General features: G+C 45.4%; 1 protein-coding gene across 2 annotated transcripts in view; it reads left to right on the forward strand.

Annotated features, from left to right (window-relative positions):
- The window catches only part of YEATS2 (YEATS domain containing 2), a 1326518-nt gene that overhangs the window by 397395 nt on the left and 913284 nt on the right, over positions 1-15839 (forward strand). For both annotated transcript variants that reach the window (XM_078665556.1, XM_078665557.1), the window contains exon 14: positions 14336-14506. In XM_078665556.1, coding sequence (XP_078521682.1) covers positions 14336-14506 — 171 coding nt within the window. The remainder of the gene's footprint in view (positions 1-14335; positions 14507-15839) is intronic.

Consider the following 15839-nt stretch of genomic DNA (forward strand, 5'->3'; position numbering starts at 1 on the left):
ATATAAGTTTGGTGTGAGACATCCATGGCTCTTTTGTCAAAATGTGTTCCTCTTCAAAACACCTCAAAAAAAGGGAGGTTCCCCTGTCACGTATACCAGGGAGGGGGATATTCAGTCGAAGGAAATTGGAAGTCCCTGTAGTAATTGTAGCAGACTAGGATCGCTGAGAGAATCTTGGGGGGGGGTTCTGTAGGGTAGTAGGGATGTTACAAAACAAGCTTCATAGCTAAGTCAAATCAAGTAACTAAAGTACACTAAAGTAAATGGCACTTAGACCAAAATTATCAAAATAATGTGCAAAATTTATTTTCAGCCTCCCAACTGGGTTACATTCTAAAACATAATACAAAACATTTAAAATACCACCTAAAAGTGGTAACACAAAATATAAAATTACAGTCAAAGTGTAAAAAAGTCGACGCGGTGTTTCGGTGCTAATCAGTCTTGACACCTTCATCAGGACATTAAGGACATTTGACTCCGTATCTGTATCTTGGGTTGAGAGAGCTTTTCAATTGCTTTTCAACTCGCTGTGAGCTTCTCAAATAGTTTCCACAGTTATTTTAAATCTTGAAGATAAAACAAAAAAATTTCTATGTGCACGGAGGAACCACCGTTGTCGATAGGAGTGGCTTCTTTTTAGACAGTTTTTTCTTTAGTTAATTTTTCTTCGTGACCAACTTTGTATGAGTTGGATGTATAGGTACGGTTAATTAATCTTCACCGAACATCCGGATATTTTTCATAAACAGGAATTTTGGTATCTTATAATTCGATATCGGCCTCCCTGCTCCTCCGTGCTGTTCCCTTCATTCCGATAAGAAGTCACTTCTTATCACATTATTTTGATAATTTTGGTGTAAGTGCCATTTACTTTAGTGTACTTTAGTTACTTGATTTGACTTAGCTATGAAGCTTGTTTTGTAACATCCCTACTACCCTACAGAAACCCCCCCCAAGATTCTCTCAGCGATCCTAGTCTGCTACAATTACTACAGGGACTTCCAATTTCCTTCGACCTCTTCAAAACACTCCATATAAAGATTTGCATGTACAGGTGACTTGTTATCGGAATGAAGAGAACAGCACGAAGGAGCAGGGAGGCCGATTTCGAATTATAAGATACCAAAATTCCTGTTTATGAAAAATATCCGGATGTTCGGTGAAGATTAATTAACTGTACCTATACATCCAACTCATACAAAGTTGGCCACGAAGAAAAATTAACTAAAGAAAAAACTGTCTAAAAAGAAGCCACTCCTATCGACAACGGTGGTTCCTCCGTGCACATAGAAAAAATGTTGTTTTATCTTCAAGATTTAAAATAACTGTGGAAACTATTTGAGAAGCTCACAGCGAGTTGAAAAGCAATTGAAAAGCTCTCTCAACCCAAGATACAGATATGGAGTCAAATGTCCTTAATGTCCTGATGAAGGTGTCAAGACTGATTAGCACCGAAACGCCGCGTCAACTTTTTTACACTTTGACTGTAATTTTATATATTGTGTTACCACTTTTAGGTGGTATTTTAAATGTTTTGTATTATGTTTTAGAATGTAACCCAGTTGGGAGGCCGAAAATAAATTTTGCACATTATTTTGATAATTTTGGTGTAAGTGCCATTAACTTTAGTGTACTTTAGTTACTTGATTTGACTTAGCTATGAAGCTTGTTTTGTAACATCCCTACTACCCTACAGAACCCCCCCCCCCCAAGATTCTCTCAGCGATCCTAGTCTGCTACAATTACTACAGGGACTTCCAATTTCCTTCGACCTCTTCAAAACACTCCATATAAAGATTTGCATGTACAGGTGCTGCCGAGTTTCCCATTGCTGTTCCAGTTTGTTGTAAATAGTATTGGTTCTTCCATTTAAAGTAACTATGGAAAAGAGTAAAATACAATAGTTCCATTAGCAAGACTTTGAAATCTAAATCCAATTCAGTGTTCAATAGTGCATGTTCTATGGCTTCGATTCCATCCTGATGGGGTATGGAAGTATATAAGGATTTAACATCCATACTACATAGTATTGCCTGTTTGTCGATTCCTATTTCAACTTGTTCTAATAGTTCCAGAAAGTGGGTCGTATCCTTTACAAATGTCTTCATCCTCACCACATAAGGTTGTAGATACTTATCCACCAATTGTCCAATCGGTTGATGGATGCTCCCAACAGTCGAAACAATCGGCCGAAAGGGTGGATTTCTCAGGTCCTTATGTATTTTAGGCAGCATATGAATTGTTGGGCTTTTTGGATGACAAGTGATCAAAAAACTTTTGGTTCTCTCATTGATAGTTCCGTTGTTATATGCCTTGTTGATGATTGTTTCTAGATTTTTTGAAAACTGTTCAGTAGGATTGATATCTAAAGGTAAATACACAGTTTCATCCGCTAAATGTCGTTCTACTTCTTGTTCATAATGTGAAGTGTTCATTACAACTATTGCACCTCCTTTGTCTGCTTTTAAGCAGATAATGTTGGAATTATTGGCAATTTTGTGAAGGACATCAATTTGTTTCTGTGTGAGGTTATGCCGTCTTGATCTCTTAGTGAAACTCATCTTGGATAATTCCATCCTCACCAAGTTTTCAAAAGTGTCCAATGTTTTATGGGATATTGGTGCTACGTAAGTACTATGTGGTGATAATCCCATAAATTGATCTTCTTTAGTATCACTTATATTAGTAACGATGTTATCAAAAAAGTGCCTAAGACGTAATTTTCTCATCAGTTTATAAAAGCTAACTTCCAACTCTAATCTATCTGTTTCAGTAGTTGGAACAAATGTCAACCCCTTCTGTAATGTTTCCATAGAAATCTCATCAAGTTCATGGTCTGAAATGTTAATGACCAGATTTTTTAATTCAAGTTCTTCTTGGTTTTGTCCTTCTTCTTTTCTGCCGCCACGCTCAGAGTATTCGGTGCGTCTTTTTCCTTTCCCCTTGCCCCTCCGGGGTCTTCCTTTTCTTGCTGACCTACCTCTAAAAAAGGCTCCCCACTCTTTTGTTGGTGTTCTGAAGTTTGACGATATCCTGACGTTTCAGGATGCTGTTCCACCCCCATGGTTTGCTGTTGTCTGGGTCTGCCAGTTGTTTTAGGTCTTGTTGATTGGTCACTATCCGTTGAAGTTGTATCCGTACTTCATGTATATGGTTTGTACTGTCTGCGGCTGGCATATACCTCTGCCCAGGTATATACCTCCCCGAGCTTGTAATCCACGGTGTCTCTTCGTAGTTTCCTGATTTTTCTGTCATTGATCTCTCGTGTGTGTTTACTTAGTTGAACATTAATGTCCTCTAATATTTTTGCCCCATCCTCTGGTGGTATATTTTCTGTCAATTCTTTGGTCACTGTTTCAATCTCCTTTTGTAATTCTTCCAAACTATGTGATAATTCCTCAATGATAAGAAGGATAAGGTCTAAAGAACATTTGTTCAGGATTGCAAACCACTTTTCTTTAAACTTCAAGGAATTTTTACATAGCGATGGTTTAAGAGCAATCCCTAGACCCCTGGGTATTCGAAGCGCACGATGATTTTTAGCTAATGTGCTTGCATGCAGCCTCTGATTGAGCTCCCTTTTGGAAAGGTAAAGCAGTTGTCGTATATTTTGTTCCTTATTTCTGCTTGATGTAGTTTCCCCTGCATCCTCATGTATTAGAGCATAACTACGAGTTGCTTCATCTGTAGAAAAAGCGGAAGTATCCGCTCTCTGATCGGTGATGTTTGAAATCTCCTCATATTGCATGTTTAAAATAGGTACCAAGTGTGTGTTTCCGGACGAGTTATCACATACAACATGTTTTAATGTATGTTTGAACACGGAATACATTGATATTCAACGTTATTTTTGGAGCTTAATCTGAGCCTAGGCAGTACTGATTACAAATGTGCAGGTCTACTTTTACACTTAGGTGCATCTCTACACTTTTCCTGCTCATCACCATTCTGAGTGGAGATTTTCGCTTAAGTGAAGACTTTCTTTGTCTCCACCCCTTCAAAAGAGGGGTTGGAACTCCTTTGAATGAGCCTACAAGTTTAAAGTTACTACAGAGAACTTTAAGAAATCATAGGGAAATGTAATAACCTTGTAATAAACATTATTTACAAAATAAATAAGTTTCAATGTGAAATATATTTAAATTATTTTAAATGATTATTATTAACATGAGACTAATAAAATAAAATATTAAAGCACGTTAACTCTTCAAATTAAATGGCTCTGAAATAATTGGAACATAATGTAATCTATAAATATTATTTTCAACCAACAATTAGAAAAAACACCCACGCTAGCGCTTGTTTTTATTTCATTTGTAGTAAACATGCGTAAAAGTTATGTATTTAATTCAAATACTTTTTATATTGTAAAAAGAAGGAAAAAAATGTATTTCAGTTTTTGTTAAATTTGCTCTATGGCATTTAAAAAATAAAATTGGTGATTAATTATACCAAAGGCAACTGGAATTATGCATCAGAGGAGGGCCAAATTATGAGGTATGAGGCAGGTTTGACTAAATTATGCGGCAAGAATCAGCAAATCATTTGGCATAGTGTGGCAGATTTTATGATCGTATTACTTTATTATTATGCTATTTTTATACATGGTAACATTGCCTGGGTAAATATTTCACCCTGTTACAATCAATTTAACACACAAATGCAGCAGTAAGTAGTTGAAAGATGACCAGCCAACCTTTGCAAAGAGCTTTCCTCTGAACTGCGACATGTCGCCACACTTTTAGTAACTTTTGTGTTGTGTAGTTCCTATAAACCTATATAGGATCAGCGCATTCAGACAACATAGACTGTGTTGGTGTCCAAACTGATTCCGACCACTCCCATCGGTTATGTTTTCCTGTATACCAGCTAGCTCACAGTGTCACTAGAAACCCCTATTACCAAGGAGAGAATAGTTCTTGGCAACTGTCGAACATGACAACCCTGATCCCTCATGATCGTGAAACAGTGCGATACTTTTTGCTCAGTAACGCGTGCTCACTTGGTCTCAGAGCGATACACAGAATAAACTGTGGGGACATTTTTCAATATGCATTTATTGAACCAGTGTCATTGTAGTGTAAAATGGATGTGCTGAAACTACCATAATACTGTAACAGATATAAATGATTAAAAGCACGAACAGAGTAAAAGGATGGTACGTTTCTACCATAGTGCTAAAACAATAAATACAGGCAAAATATGACAGTAAAAATGTGTACTCCTATGATGGAACCCTTACTAGATGTACCTAAGTGTACCTAGCATGTATGCAGGTCTAAAGTCAAGAATCCCTCTAGGAAAAAGTCAACCCCATTACCTGAAGTTAGAGACTGTGGGACTCCGTCTTGGTTTCGTGATGGACACCCCACAAGGGATTTCAGACCACTGCGAGCTGGAGTGTCTGCATGCAGGAACCTCAGCGTCTCGCATCAGTGGGTCAGCATGGAAGTCCTTTTCTCCTCTGACTACCTCAGCAAGATATGATGTTTATATACCCAAAGTGGTACCCTCAGGGGCTCTACCTTGCTGTGTCATGCCGGACTTGGTATGACAGAAGGAATGGCCCTTATACATAGTTATTATGCAGGAGATGATAGTCCTGCTGAGTTTCCAAGAATCCTCATACATAATGGATGAGACTAGGGTTAAAGGGATACCCCACGTCCTGTAAGCTGTACAGTAACTAGGTAGTCCCAAGAACCGTTATGTAGTGTAAAGGTAGGGGAGAATGTAGGTGAAAATTTAGGTGATTACCTGAGCCTATATTGGGGTACCTATATGAAACATAACCGTTTGAGCTATAAACTATTTTTTGTTAACATCTTCAGATTATGCAGCAGATGATGGATTATGTGGCAAACCCGAGAAATCCATATGTGAAAAAAGCCGTAGCCGCATAATTGTATCTTTCAAGTGGTCCTCATTGTACTTAATGTTTATCCCTGTATACATTTATGAAATATGGAACAAATGTAATTAATTTAACTTTAATTCCTATGAGCTGTTGGTTAATTTTCCTGCCTGCATTTTTTGCTATCTGTGGGTATTGCAGTACCAGCGGTTGGTAATGTGTGGTACTTGATTTACTCCAAGGCTGAGTTGGAGTACATCTAAGCATGTTTTCATAGTAACTTTAATGTTTCTTGTGAATTGCCATTGTCTTACTTTTCTGTGGGTGTATATTTTGTAATAGCATTTCTCGCAAATCCCTCCTTAATTTTCTGTTAAGTCCACATATTTCTGAATAAATATTCCCCATTTTCCCACCACACCCCCTTTCCCTCCCCGGTGGGCGTGATCTCCGCACAGAAAAGATAGGAGAGCTGGCAGTGGAGATCTCCACCCATAGGTTTGTGAATTGTATTTTGTAGTGAGTACCTAATAAAGATGCAGGTTGTCAATCAGGCCTGGGGGGGCGTGGCTACGAGCCGACCATGGCGGACGTGTAGTTTTTGAGCTCCGTCCATAGCCCACGATACAAGCTGCCTATCCTGCTCCCCAGTAACACCACCCACCTGAATTCAGCACCCGGAGCTTCAACAAGGGAAGGAGAAGCGGCGACGGAGAACTGCCACCCTCCGACGCCGTCTGGAACCGGGAAAGGACACAGTGCTCGCCGGGGCCTCCTGCCTCGAGTGAAGCCGCGACCTCGATTTACGGGAGGGCCGACCTACTGCTTGCTGCCGGCGGAACTCTGCGGGGGCGCCAGAGGTAACCGTGGACACTGGGCACGATCGCACGCCTGACCCACTACATCTGCTCCTCCCGCCCAGGTGCACCCCCCTCCGGGACGCCCTGTGGGACCAGCCCTGCCCTCCCGAGTCTGACCTAGGCCGGCGGCACACCCAGACCGGACCACCGCCTTAGGCTCCACCGCAGCGCAGTCCGCATACCTCCGAGAGCCTGAGCGCTGCGTGAAGGCTGCGGAGTCCAGGCGAGTGCTGGGGAGACCGGAGGACCACTGCACCAGACCGGGGACAAGCGCCGGCTGCGCTGCGCAGGCCGGCCCCGCGGCTGTATTGGCGGACGCCATCTTGCCTCCTATCCGGGATCACGGGGAACACCAAGCTGACAGTGCAGGGAGCTACCAACGCCGGGGCTCTATGCCACGACTACGGAGCCAAGACACAGGGAGCGCAGCGAGACACCTGTGGAGTCCCTGCTTACACCTTGCCGGAGACGGACCCCAGCGCCCATCTGGGCCGAGGCACGAGGGTAACGACGTCACACCTGGGAATACTTCTGCCGGGGCTGCTGCGCGGCGCTTCTGGCCTCCCCTTTGTAGAACCCCTTGTACCACGCAGCGGACGATACCTGCCACCCCTGCCAAAGCTAACAATACTGCTCCATAGAGGACGCTACTCATAGTGCTGCTACATCTGTCACAGGTGCTACAATTGACACGGAACCGGCGGATACCCCCAGCCCTCGCGGGTTATTGTGCTACTGACGCTCTATCTCCTATCGGATTACCTATTACAGGGACAGCCCGGACACAGGATATTGTGTGCCGCTACACAGTGGAGGTTGTGAAAGGGGTGTGTGGTCGGCACAGCGTCGCCCTGCACACTAGATCCATGGGGAGACACAGGGGCAAGGCCCAGGACCAGGGCGCATCGACGGATATGCAGTCCACCGGCTCGGAAGACCCACTGGCCTCTTCCAATATGGATGTTATCCCACCGACAGCGAAAGGGACACAGGATTCCAAACTGGACCTTATCCTGAATGAAATACGGGCGACAAGAGAAGCGCTCGAATCACGTATGGACAACATGGCGACGGGCCTCTCATTGCTCCGGGCAGATCACAACAAACTGGCGGAGAGGGTGTCGGAGCAGAAAATCGCACTCAATGATCTAATACCCCAACAGACAGAACATTCCACGAAGCTGGAAGGCATGGAAAAACAACTCAGACAGCTGTGGGACAAGGTGGACGATGCGGAAGGACGAGCCCGCCGCAACAACCTCTGCATTTTGGGCATTCCGATGCGCAGTGAAGGGAGGAATCCTACTCAGTTCGTGGAAGACTGGCTCAAACAGATGGTAGGCCCGGAGGATCTGACTACCCTATACAGCGTGGAACGAGCGCATAGGATTCCCTCAAAACCGCCGCAACCAGGAGCACCACCGCGCCCTCTGATCGCACGCCTACTTCACTATAAAGATCGTGACACAGTGCTACGCCCAGCGCGGGAGAAAGCACCACTCCGATACGAAGGCAAGACTATATCCGTATACCCAGACTTCACTCCAGCGGTGCAGCGAGCCAGGTCCACCTTCCTGGGGATAAAACGCAAGTTGCGTGAACGAGAATTGAAATATGCCCTCCTGTTCCCAGCCCGCCTCAAGATCCTACATGGCAACAGATCACACTTTTTTGACTCACCGGAGGAAGCGGAGGAATGGATGGAAGTAACGCTCACGCCACCAACCTCGCAGGACCCATTTGCCGACGGTGGGAGCGACGGCCATCGGAACCAGCCAGACCGACGACGCTCTACCTCAGATACTGGCCAAGGCCCCTCAACACGGACCTCACCGAAAGGACAAGACGCAACGAACCGCTCGGAGGAACGGACAAAGGTGGCGCAGTTGACAGAGGAAGCACTAGCCGCTCACGATGCAGACACGGCGAGAGACGTGGCCAGCATTTCAGACACGCATACGGAAGTATCGGGGTCGGCGGACAGCTTACAGCTCTTCCCCAAGATCACGGCACAAATGGCTGAAGAATTTTTACACCAGCGACTTGAACAATGACTGGGTGGTAATGTATGAACAGCATAAATAGCCACACACGGGTGGGTGGCCTGGGGGATGTACGTGCTACGGGCTTGCTATGTCACAGCAGGTCAGCACAAATCAGGACCGAATAGACTACACCCCCCATCATATGAACATGATTGTGTTTGACTATTACCCATGTTGGGTATCATGGTTTGGACCCCGGGTCCGTTTATCTGGGGACCTCAATGTTCAGGGATTAACTGTTAAAATGGCACTCCACTATCACCACAGGGTATACTTGGCATGCTCACCCACGGGCTCAACATTTCCACATTATGCGATCAGTTATGGGGCCAATTAATGTTTACAACTTGTGCACCTGGAACGTGCGAGGCATGGGTTCGATCCACAAAAGACACAGGATACTGGCTCAACTTAACCGTAGGGGGGTCATGATAGCTTGCCTCCAGGAGACACATTTGAACAGTGCTGAGAACTCGAAACTGTTGAAGTGGAGGGGTCAACTCTTTGCTACATCCTACTCTGCATTCTCAAGGGGGGCAGCTATTTGGCTTCGTAATTCTGTACCCTTCAAACCAGTTGAGCAGAGAATTGACAAGGAGGGAAGATATGTATTTGTGAGGGGCATACTGGATGGCACCACTGTTGTACTCGGATGTGTGTATGCACCAAATTCGGGTCAATCGGATTTTTTAGCTAGACTTAATGGTGTTTTAGCGGATTGGGCAGGATATCAATGGGTTGTTGGGGGGGATTTTAATGCTGTGTTGGATGTCACGTTGGACAGGTCACACCCACCCTTACACGCCACCGAAAGCAGGAAACAGGCGATTGCACTAACACGGTGGGCAGAAGGGTGGGACCTAGCAGATACATGGCGCAGCAAACACCTACTTGATAAGGAATATACCTTTTTCTCCCCACCACACCAACTGCATACCAGAATCGACCGCGTGTTCTGCTCCCGCTCTCTACTGGGGGCGGTTCTCACAGCACAACATATGGGAAAGACGCTCTCAGACCACAACCCTGTCGAACTGACGATGCAATGGGGTAGGCTCCTGACACCGATACCGACCTGGAGGTTGCCCACGGAACTTTTGGAAGACAATGTCTTCAAATCGTCCATGGCGGACACCATTGAGGCTTACTTTGCTACGAATACTGACACTGCTAGCTCCAGACGATTGGAGTGGGACACGTTCAAAGTCTTCATAAGAGGGGAGGCGATGGCCACCCGGGTGGGCATGAAGAGGGTGGTGCTTGATAGCATTAAGGAAGTAGAGGGTAGACTGGCAATGCTAGAGAACGAAGCAGTGGGCACAAACCTGCACTTTACGCCACTACAAGAAGCACACATACGGCACGCTGAGCTACTTGAAGACTTAAGATTACTGGACTATCGCGAATACACTAACAGACAGCACACTCAGGCTGATCGGTCAGGCCCACTGTTAGCCCGCATTATACGGGACTCCCCGACACACCTCCCAATCTTGGAAATGATAGACCAAGAAGGTTCAATGGCCTCGACTCAATTAGGAGTCAACACTGCATTCAAGAACTACTACACCACATTATATGGCCCACACCAGCCCCTCTCACATACGGCACTGGAGAACTTCATGGAGGGCTTAGATCTGCCCCAGCTCACTGGTAGACAACGAGACGACCTGAAGCGTAATATCACCACAGCAGAGATTAAACAGGCAATACACGCCCTCCCGAGGAATAAAACTCCTGGGACGGACGGCTTACCTGTAGAATTTTACGATACATTTACCGACCTACTCGCCCCACGACTACAAATCATCTACCATGAGGCACTACGGGCCAATTCCCTGCCACAATCATCCCTCCAGGCTTTGATAACTTCCCTATTAAAACCAGGCAGAGACGGGATGCACCTAGCTAACTACAGACCCTTGTCTCTCCTTAATACTGACTATAAGATACTGAGCAAAGTACTGGCAACTAGACTGGCGCAGCACATCCCCCAAGTGATCCACCCCAACCAGTGCGGGTTTGTACCTGGTAGGAGCACAGCTATGAACCTCCGTAGACTAGCCCAACTGATGCTACGAGACCAGGCGGATGTAAGCACTGAGGACTGTATATCACTAGACCTAAAACAGGCCTTCGACTCCCTCAGATGGGATTTCATGTTTGCAACATTTGCAAAATTCGGGCTACCTCCGGAATATGTTGCATGGGTCAGGCTGCTATACACCCACCCCACGGCGCGGGTGCGAACGTCCAGATGCATCTCTGAGCCCTTGGCCATTGCAAAGGGTACCAGACAGGGGTGCCCACTCTCCCCGCTCTTATTTATCCTGGCGCTCGAACCGCTACTTTGTAAACTCCGGAAGGAGGCTTCTCACCGCGGCATTCAGAGAGGCGGGACGACACACGTGGTGTCCGCCTATGCTGATGATATCATCCTGTACCTCCGTGATCTGAGGGGTGACCTACACCCTATACCCGCACTATTTGAGGAATACCGCTTGTTATCGGGCCTCACGATCAGCGAACCCAAGTCGTATGGTTACTGCTTTAATGCCACTGGTCCATCGGCACCACTGCTTTTTCCACCGTACACTTTCCAAATGGCGGACACAACTTTCCGCTACCTTGGGATCCAAATCTACGGAGGTGTAGAGGAAATGATAGACGGCAACTTGGGCAGAGCAATGAGGGCGCTCAAATCGCAGATACAATTCTGGTTATCGCTGCCTTTGTCGGTGGCAGGTAGAGTGGCAGTCTCCAAGATGTTGGTGCTTCCCCGACTCATTTACTATTTCACTAACTTGCCATTCCTGATTCCAGCCTCAACTTTCAGGACGCTAGATACACTCCTAACGGAGTTCATATGGGGATCGGGGCGGAGACGCATAGGACTTGCTAAATTACAGCTTACCTCTGGGGCTGGGGGAATGGGAGCACCGGACTTCAGGGCCTATAATTTTGCCTGTCAGCTGCAATGGCTGGCATACTGGCTGGCAGGCCGGAACCTACATGAGATCGACATGACAGAGGAGGATCGCTCCAAGGGGAAAATTCATATCTTGCTTTTGCCCCGATTGGAGTTACCTGGGGACACTCCCCCTCTTCTCCGACTTGCAGTGCAATATTGGCGGAAAGCAGTAAAGTACACGACTCCCACGACTTCATACGCCCCTACGATTCGGCTGTTAGGTATCCCACTGGAATCAGGAACGCTCACGGCCCGCAAGCTCACACCATGGCACGACGCAGGGGTAACGAACATTGGAGACCTCTTCGTAGATGGACGCATGTTGTCCTTTGAGGACTTCAGGGCCACCCATAACGTCCCGGGAGGTTCGTTCCTCCTACATGCTGGTTTACGTCACTACGTGACAGAGATGTAGGCGCGTGAGGGCGAAGAGCCACCCACAAACCCATTACTAACGATGCAGTACCTCATGGGAACGGGAAGCCACCTGACCAGATGGCTTACTGCTGGAATCAGAACGGGGAGGGCGATCTCATTATTGCCTCTCAAGGCCAAATGGGAGGGCGACATAGGAAGGCCACTCGAGGATAAAGAATGGGAGCGTATCCTTCAATTTCCCAAAAAAGTGGCTAGAAACCCGAAGTTCAAGTTTATTCAATTGATGGTCTTGCACCGGGCGTACCTCACGCCACGCCGTATACACGCTATGTTCCCTGACGCTGCTGACACCTGTCCCCGCTGCAGTGCAGATGGTGCTTCACTGATACACATGCTATGGGACTGCCCGAAACAGGGCTATTATTGGACCACTATACACGAATCGCTTACTAAAGCGGGTACTCCCCTACTAGCACACACCTTAGAACATACAATACTAGGACTAAGACCAGTGGCGCATAAAAGAAGTGTGTCGACAGGCTTCACTGATATGGCCATGCTACTTGCGAAACGCGCGATAACCATGCGGTGGAAATCGCCCAAACCACCCGACCCTGACATGTGGAGGACAGAGGTGATACGATGGAGCAGGGCAGAGGGGGAGGCGCTACAGCGCGAGGAACGCAGGGGCCTTAGGAGGACGCTGATATCACTAGGCTGGTTTGCCATATTAGGGGCTTTTGAGGCGGAAGGCGACGATGAATCTAATGTCTCGTTATCCGCAGCTTGAATTGTGAGCTGCCCTCAATACACCACAACTTGCCGCGGACGTGCTTGGTGCACCTCGAAACACAGCACTGGGGAAACCCACACATTTTTAGTTTATGTCTCTGGCTGATTGTATAGAATAATATATTAGGAAAGAGCTATTTTTGGGCGTAGCCAAATGCCAATGGATATATGCAATTACGAAGTATGAGTGCCTAGAGTGGGTTTACAAGGGGTGGCGGGTAAAGGGTTTCTTGGGGGTTATGTTTGGTTAACTGCAATGCAACAAAATAAAAAATGTATATTACACTTGATACTATTGTACCGCACAGAGCGTATTAATATGCGATTGCTTGTATACCAACTGTACCACGCTGTTGCTCTACTTACTATGCAAATAAACAAATTTTAAAAAAAAAAGTAAATCAGGCCTTTTGTCTTGATGTCTCATCTAGTGACTTGTGCCTTGTTTGCCCTGACTGAAGCTAGGGTGAAGGCAGTTTTAAGATTATTCTCAACATGTCACTTGTTCTAGTTTTATGCAAGCTGTTTCATCCTTCCACCTCGCCTCAGCTAAGAGCTTTAGCAACCCCTCTTCTTCAGAACAATCTACTCTTGGAGAATTGCTGACTACTTTGACGTTTCATTCAGGCAATAAAAATGCTAGAATTTTGACATTTGGTGTGATGCTTAGGAAAGCTTGATGCAGGCAGCTTAAACTTGGTGGAAGTTAATCCAAGAAACATTTGATGCCACCACTTTCCTAGATTTCATAGTATCCTGTTTATATTGAGGAGCTCAGTCTTTCAAACCGGACAAAGGCATCATCCATATTTCTTGTGTTATAGCTTCCATACTTGTATTCTCAATTCAGCGCCCCAAGGCATTGGCCTAAACTAATGCTGAAGAACCAATCAGTGGCTGCTTTGGAGAAGGAAACCTCTCCACCACACTGATCTTGCATTTAAAGTTCCACTTATGATGACAGGTATTTTTCCTCCAGATGGTTTCCATGGGCATGTCATTTAGTGATGATATCCCAGTAATGATGCTGAGTTTTTCCATTGGAAAAACTATCTGAATTACATATAGAGAGAAGAGCTTGTAAGGCACTTGTCTTCCTTAGCGGTGAGAAGTATCACAAATTCTCCCTTCTCAAGCTACTTGCTTGCTTAGTTGGGTGAAAAGGTGCTGTGGTAATAGTCACAAAGGAGATTGCAGTACAAGATGTCCTCTTCCATTGCACCCACATTTATAATTGAACACCTATGTTTATAATTTCCCCTGCTTAATTATTTTGGTGATTTTCTTGTATTTGCGTTTTTCCTCTTCTATTATCATTTTCTTCACTACGTTTCTCCTTATTCTTTTATCTTTGCTACCTTTATTTTCTGAATAGATGGACAAAATCCTTGATCATAATGAGCTCAAATGTGTTTATCTTTTTATGATGAAGGTGCTTATCAAACAGGAGTCCGGCGAGCCTCATTATCAGTCCTTGGTTACTAGTACATCCTCACAGCCAGCACTCCAGCAATATGTCACTGTGAAAGGCAGCCATGTTATTTCTATGTCGCCACAAAAGCCTCTTGTGAACGCCAGTGAGGTGTCGAGCACACCAAACAAGGTACCTTTATTAATGCAATATCTAGCTTTAAAAAAATGTACAGTGTCCTAGAAATGTATTACAATCTGTTTTGAAGAATAGGTCCCTTATGGGATTGAGTCCAGCGCGATATAAGAAATTAAAATAAAATAAATAAAAATAACTGTTAGCAGGTGAATAATGTGGCATGTGACAGAAGTGTGTCATAAAATGAATGATTTTATTCACTGAATAAAGTTTTTGGTTGATGTTTTTGACAGTAGATGTTACAACACAAGTACTTTAACCTAGAGGGGGAGTTCTTAATTGTGTTTCTCCAGTTGAATTACACCTGCAAAAGGGACTCAAATATTTACCACCTCTGTATCTCCTCCCTTTGCAGATACTGTTCCTACTCACCAAAGGCATGCCCTAGGGCCTAGGCCCTTACCATTGAGTCTGCCGTTCCCCTATATGAACTGGATTACCAACTTAAGCCCTCTTCTCGGCTTTAACCCTACTCTCTACATAGGGTGATTCTTGTCTGTAGAACTCTCCCCCCCCTCTTTCTCTAACCCCTTCTATTTGCTTACCTTCTTTGATCAGAGTCTTGGACTCTGTGTAGCTTCAGCAAGCTAAAAATGGATTTCCTTATCATGAGATAAGGAGACGTGACTGAGAAAAGTGCCCATGCTCCTCGCTTCTTTATCTCTTAAGACTTGCTCAGGCCAGCCATATTAATGTGAGGGGAACTGCCCTGGCAAGTCAGATCAATTGTAGATGGGTGAAGAGTGGAAACTTAAAATACATTTATCTGTGGGGGTGGTGGAGGGTGCAGTACCCGGTTGTGATACAGACAGCCCTCAATACTTTAATGATTTAATGTCAGATTTTCTCTCAGGGGATCTCCATTGATACCCATGAGCACTGAATAGTCATGCCCTCATGTGTGGGTTCCCGGAGCAGTGCTTCCACATTTACTTAACCTAACTTCAGAAAGGCCATGAAATATATGCGCAGCCTTTCAAACAAGCTCTATTGCCAATGTGTGAGAAAGTGCCATCTTTCTTGCATTGGTACGCCCCCACTTTTTTCTGACTGCTGATGTGCTTTGACTGAGTGTGCCCTGGGCACCTGCCAACCAGGTACCCAGGGCCTGTGTTCCTTCCCTAAAACCGTGTTGAAACTAAAACCCAATTGGCATCTCTGGCCATCTGTCAGCCCCTAGTAAATGGTACCCTAGGTACCCAGGGCATGGTGACCAGAGAAGAGTCTCAAGGACTGCAGCACTTATTGTGCCACCCTTAGGGGCCCTGTACCCTGGCACCCACACACTGCCTTTGCAGGCTGAGTACCTAAGTACAGAACTAAACCA

This window comes from Lissotriton helveticus, chromosome 11, assembly GCF_964261635.1.
Source record: "Lissotriton helveticus chromosome 11, aLisHel1.1, whole genome shotgun sequence".
NCBI classification, from domain to species: domain Eukaryota; kingdom Metazoa; phylum Chordata; class Amphibia; order Caudata; family Salamandridae; genus Lissotriton; species Lissotriton helveticus.